The 5,393-nt window shown below is 38.0% G+C and overlaps 1 protein-coding gene across 1 annotated transcript; it reads right to left on the bottom strand.

Moving 5' to 3' along the window:
- Nucleotides 1-987: 987 nt before the first annotated feature.
- LOC131248841 (uncharacterized) lies at nt 988-3,196 on the bottom strand. Its single transcript, XM_058249318.1, has 3 exons — nt 2,845-3,196; nt 2,074-2,296; nt 988-1,278 (listed from the first exon to the last, which is right to left on the bottom strand). Exons 1-3 carry the CDS (start codon nt 3,039-3,041, stop codon nt 1,195-1,197), a joined length of 504 nt encoding a protein of 167 aa, XP_058105301.1. The 5' UTR covers nt 3,042-3,196; the 3' UTR covers nt 988-1,194.
- Nucleotides 3,197-5,393: the final 2,197 nt, after the last annotated feature.

Raw genomic sequence — 5,393 nt, 5'->3', positions numbered from 1 at the left:
ATGCACCAATATGATTGCATTATCAGTAGTAGACATAAGAAGACGAGGAAGAAGAAATTAACAAAATAAATAAATGAATGAAATTACAAGGAAAAAAGAAACAACACAATTGCTATCTTCAGAGAGTGCATAAAAAATTGGCAGAAGCATCATGATATAACTTACAAGTGGGTCACAATAAGTTTTTCTTTTCTTTCTTTCTATAATATGACTGTATAAAAGCTAAAATGATGGAGTTCCTTTTTTTCTCTTTACTCATAGCTAACAAGAGTTAAATGATTAGGCAACAAAATCACAAATGCTGAACATGGAATCCAGTAACAATGTATCATGAATATAAAAGACATCCTATGCAAATGAATTGACTAAATGTCAGCTTGCCAAGTTTGAACTGCATGACCCATACATGTATGTAAAAATGCAGTATATCTGATTAATGTGTCGGGATTTTCCCTTAAGAACAGCTATGTCAAATGATCACATTAAGGTCTGGATTGTTGAGAGCCTTTGGGTTCAAACCTGGGAATGATTTTCCTACCCCAAGTTTGTTCTGTTCTTCTGTTACTTTATGCTCCAAAGAATTATCTGCTCAATCGAAAGAGAAACAAAGACTGTGATGAGGATTGCATATGAAGAAAAAGAAGAAGATGAAGAAGAAAACACCATGAAAAACTCTCTCTGCATGTTTGTTTTAGGCTTAAAATGTAGTTCTGAAGTCGTAGAAAGAAACCCATGAAGATTGCTTCTTTTGTATGTTTAAATGCAATTATAAAATCATTGAAAGAAACCAACAAAGAATTTTCTTTGCATTCCATTTTCAGTTTTGAAATCCTAGGAAATAGGAAAGTTCCATCATCCATCTGTTTTGGACTTAAAATGCAGTTTTGAAATTGGTAAAGAACCCACAGGATTTTTTTTCATGCATGTTGCTTTTGAGTTTAAAATGCAGTTTTGACATCACAGAAAGAGACTAGTTCTTTTTTTTTTTGGTCTGTTTATTGGGATGTTGAAATGCAGTATTGAGTCATAGACAAAAACCATAAAGATTTTTCTCTGTTGGTTTTGAGCTTGAAATACATTTTTGAAACCATAAATGTTTGTTTGAGCTTACTTAAGAAATCAAAACAGTCAGCTGCTCTAGGACTTCCCATCTCAGGAATTTCATTGCCAACTTCATTGCAAAAATTCTAGCCTTCAAATGCCACTCTCAATCCATCTCTTCTCATGCCTGGACCACCCACTGCTGAAATATACCTTTGTTCTGTAAAACAAAAGAAACTGAAAGAAAGCATTTTCATCATAATAAACAATACAAAAAAAATGGTTTTCCCTGGATCTTTTCATGCAAGTCTGCTGAGAAAGAGGGTCTGAATACTTCAGAAAAGGGATGCAGCTTGCAGGTGTTGGCCTCTTTTTGATTTTTTTAGTCCTTTTTATCATATGTAGATCTTTGTTGTGTTCTTTCTTCTTGCATTGGTTTCTTTCCTAACACTCTTATTAGTATCTACAAGCAAACAATTGAGAAAATTCATGAAAGATAGCCCCTGATTTTTATTCAAATAAATAAGATGTCAAGTAAAGGCAAGAACTCATCTGTTTTCATCAGACTAATGCAAAACCAGCAGATTCAACACCCTCACACTCATAAGCATCCTAAGCTAGTAATATGAGGCCCACCCCTATAAAACCCTAACAAATAGCACCAAATATAAAATTTTCAAAAAGATGTAAGTGCATTACCTGTAATCTGAAGTAATATCAACACTGATTTCAAATCCTTATGATCTAAAACTCTGCAAACTCTCAATACTAATTAAATGGAAGACCTAAAAATGGCACTTCCCTTTTCTCACTAGCTGTGCATTTAATTGCACCTAATCATGAAATTTCATGATATTTGATGCAACCAAATGCACTCTAAACCATAAACCATAAACCGATAAAAAAGAAATTTCAGATGAAAGAAAATGAAATTTGTGGCCCTCCCCTATAGTAGCCCCTTTAAAATAAGAATTCAGAATTACAGACAAAATCACATATAAAAACAGGAAATTCGGAACATAGAACCCATACCATGAAGGACCTGAGCTCATTCTTCATGTCAGCAATGCCATTCAGAATCTCAATCTTTTGGACATGACCAAGTTTGCTGAGAAAATTTAACTCCACTCCTTCCTGTTGCTCCAATTTCTCCTTCCTCTTTTCCTTTGCCACCTTTTCATATTCCTCAATTGAGTCCTCATCAATTAGATAGCCAATGCCCTTTTGGACATAGAATTCTGTGCAAGCATTACACCTGCAAAGAAGATTTCTCCATTTCTTAGAAAGAAACATGGGTTTTTTTCTTCTCTAAAACAAATGAGGCTTGACATGGATCCACTCCAAATATACAGTTGGGATTTGAAATGCTACCGTGGGCTGCATCCTGCTTTAAAGCCACATTTTTCTCCAAATTCACTCCAAGCAGAGGATCTCTAAGGAAACAGTTATTAAAAAAACCTAACTATCCGATTTGGACTGAACAGAGCTCACTCTATATTGGCCTATTTATTTTATAATAAGAAATAGGCCTTGGACCGTTCTAGAGGCCGGTCGATTTTGCCCTCCATGTTTTCAGTGAGAACAGCGTATCCCAAATCGGTGCTATCAAATTGACGTGAACAAACTAACAATATTAACAATCTAGATTTAAAACGAATTCCTATTTCTGTAATCCGCACTCAAATTCGAATTCAACAGCATGTATGAAGCCCCATAAACAATCACAAACCTTCAGAAACACTAAATCTACAATCATCTCAAAGCAAAAACCCTATCACCGACGAAAGAAACGAAAATTCATACCGATCATGCGAGCTTTCAAGTTCGTCTCCCTTGGATAGTTTCTGCATTATGCTCGAGAGGGTCCAAGCTCCAGCATCGCCATCTGCTGAACATCTGGATGGGAGAACCCGACCCCGGGGATTTTTCGGCGGAGTCTCCGTCCCAAAGACCTTCGGCGGGAGGTCTCTTGCAGTCGGAGCAACGGATTCCGCTGCCATGGAAGGGTTCTGCTTTAGCTGCTTCGGTGGAAACTGCGCCAGGCGGCGGCGTTGGAGAATCTCAGTATAGGAAGAGGAGCCGGAGCTAGGGTTTTCTATGAAAAGAAAGGATGGACGATCGAGGTGTGAAAATCCCAAGGGAAAACCTAGAAAGAGAACGAGATCTCTCTCACTCGAGTCGGGGAAAAAGCAGCGCGCCTGCGAATTTATATTTCGAAATTAGACTTTTGACCTCGGTTCCTATACTGCCGAGGCTGAAAAGCAGATGTTTGGCCTCGGTTCCTATGCAATCGTGGCTAAGAAGTCCGGTTTCATTTTAACTTTTTTAATTTTTTTTCAAAATTTTCAATTATTTGAAAATTCTCAATCTTAAAAAAAATTCTAATTTTTTTCAAGATTCTCAAGTTCAAAATTCTTATTTTTTTTCAAAAATTTCAAAGATTTTCAAAATTTTTAATTTTTTTTAAATTCTCAATTTTAAAAAAAAAAAATCATACTTTTTCATAATTATCATTTTTTTATTCTTAATTTTTAAAAAGTTCTCAAAAATTTTAAAAATTCTTAGTTCTTAAAAAAATTCAAAATTCAAAATTCAAAACTCTCAATTTTTTCACAATTGTCAAAAATTTTAAAAATTATTAATTCTTTAAATATTCTTGATTTTTTTTAAATATTCTTAAATGTAGACTTTTGGCCTCGGTTCTTATGCAATGCTAAAAAGTAGACTTTTGGCCTTAGTTACTTACAACTGAGGTTAAAATGTAAACTTTTCGTCTCGGTTCTTAACAATTGAGGAATAAAAGGTAGACTTTTAACCTCAGTTCCTGTGTAAGCGAGGCTAAAAATAGACTTTTCACCTTGGTTCCTATGCAAGTGTGCTTAAAAGTAGACCTTTCGCCTCGGTTCTATGCAACTGTCGACCGAGGTTAAAAAGTAGACCTTTCGCCTTGGTTCCTATACAACGAGGCTAAAAATTAGACCTTTCGCCTCGGTTCCTATGGAACTGGGCTAAAAAATAGACCTTTCGCCTTGGTTCCTATGCAACTAAGGTTAAAAGTAGACCTTTCGCCTCGGTTCTCATGCAAAAATTTTAACCTCAGTTCCTATACAACTGAGGCTGAAAAAGTAGACTTTTCACCTCGGTTCCTATACAAGCCGAGGCTAAAGAGTAGATTCACCTCGGTACCTATGCAAATGAGGCTATAAATTAGACCTTTCGCCTCGGTTCCTATACAACCGAGGCAAAAAGTAGATTTTTACCTCGGTTCCTATGCAATCGAGGCTAAAAAGTTAACCTTTCGCCTCGGTTCCTATGCAATCGAGGCTAAAAAGTAGATTTTTCACCCGGGGTTTCTATGCAAATGAGGCTAAAAATTAGACCTTTCGCCTGTTCCTATGCAAATGAGGCTACAAATTAGACTTTTCGCCTCGGTTCCCTATGCAACGAGGCTAAAAAGTAGATTTTTCACCTCGGTTTGCAAACGAGGCTACAAATTAGACCTTTCGCCTTGGTTCCTATGCAACTGAGGCTAAAAAGTAAACTTTTCGCCTCGGTTCCTATGCAACTGAGGCTAACAATTAGACCTTTCACCTCGGTTCCTATGTAATTGAGGCTAAAATGTAGACCTTTCGCCTCGGTTCCTATGCAACCAAGGCTAAAAAGTAAACCTTTCGCCTCGGTTCCTATGCAATTGAGGCTAAAAAGTAGACTTTTCACCTCGGTTACTATGCAACTGAGGCTAAAAAGTAGACTTTTAGCCTCGGTTCCGCAGCAACTGAAGCGAAAAATGAACTTTTAGCCTCAATTCCATAACAACTGAGGCTAAAAAACACATTTAGCCTCCATTTTTTCAACTGAGGCTAAAGGCCTACTTTCTTGTAGTGTTCCCTCTTTTCTCACCTACTTTCTCTCCTTTCTTGCTTGACTCCCAAACCAACCCCGACCACATTGGGGTCTGATTGAGCTCGACGCACGGCTCGAACTCAGCAGTTTGGTGCGACAGCGGTGGTGGCAGCCGCACTTCTCTCTCTCTTCTTCCTTCATCTTCCTACATTCTTCTTTCTCCAGGGATAGCTCAACCGAGCCAGGACTCATCCCGCATGACCTTTTGAAGCGCAACTCATCCCGACTAGGTGTGGTACGGCTGAACTAAAAACGACGAAGAAACCACGGATGAAAATGGCAGATCTCCATCGAGTTTGCTTTTCTCCAAAACGAAGCTCCTGGGTGGTGTAATCCTGCCTATGGGAGCTCGGGGACTGGTCGGAGTGGAGCTCCGACGGCATTTTCTCGGTGGGTTCGGTTGTTGAAGGTGGCGGCTGTTTTTAAGGTTTTTTGAAAGAGAGGGGAGG

This window comes from Magnolia sinica, chromosome 6, assembly GCF_029962835.1.
Source record: "Magnolia sinica isolate HGM2019 chromosome 6, MsV1, whole genome shotgun sequence".
Classification (NCBI taxonomy): domain Eukaryota; kingdom Viridiplantae; phylum Streptophyta; class Magnoliopsida; order Magnoliales; family Magnoliaceae; genus Magnolia; species Magnolia sinica.
The sequence above is the reverse complement of the archived record's forward strand: the minus strand, read 5'-3'. Positions and strand labels throughout refer to the sequence as shown.

Bases quoted from the DNA above. Each gene is read 5' to 3' on its own strand.
- LOC131248841 (XM_058249318.1), bottom strand. From the start codon at position 3,041: ATGGCAGCGGAATCCGTTGCTCCGACTGCAAGAGACCTCCCGCCGAAG. The intron at 2,297-2,844 runs GTATGAATTTTC...TCTTCTTTGCAG, and splicing joins CTTGAAAGCTCGCATGATCG to GTGTAATGCTTGCACAGAAT. The intron at 1,279-2,073 runs GTATGGGTTCTA...GCTTTCTTTCAG, and splicing joins ATGAGCTCAGGTCCTTCATG to TTTCTTTTGTTTTACAGAAC.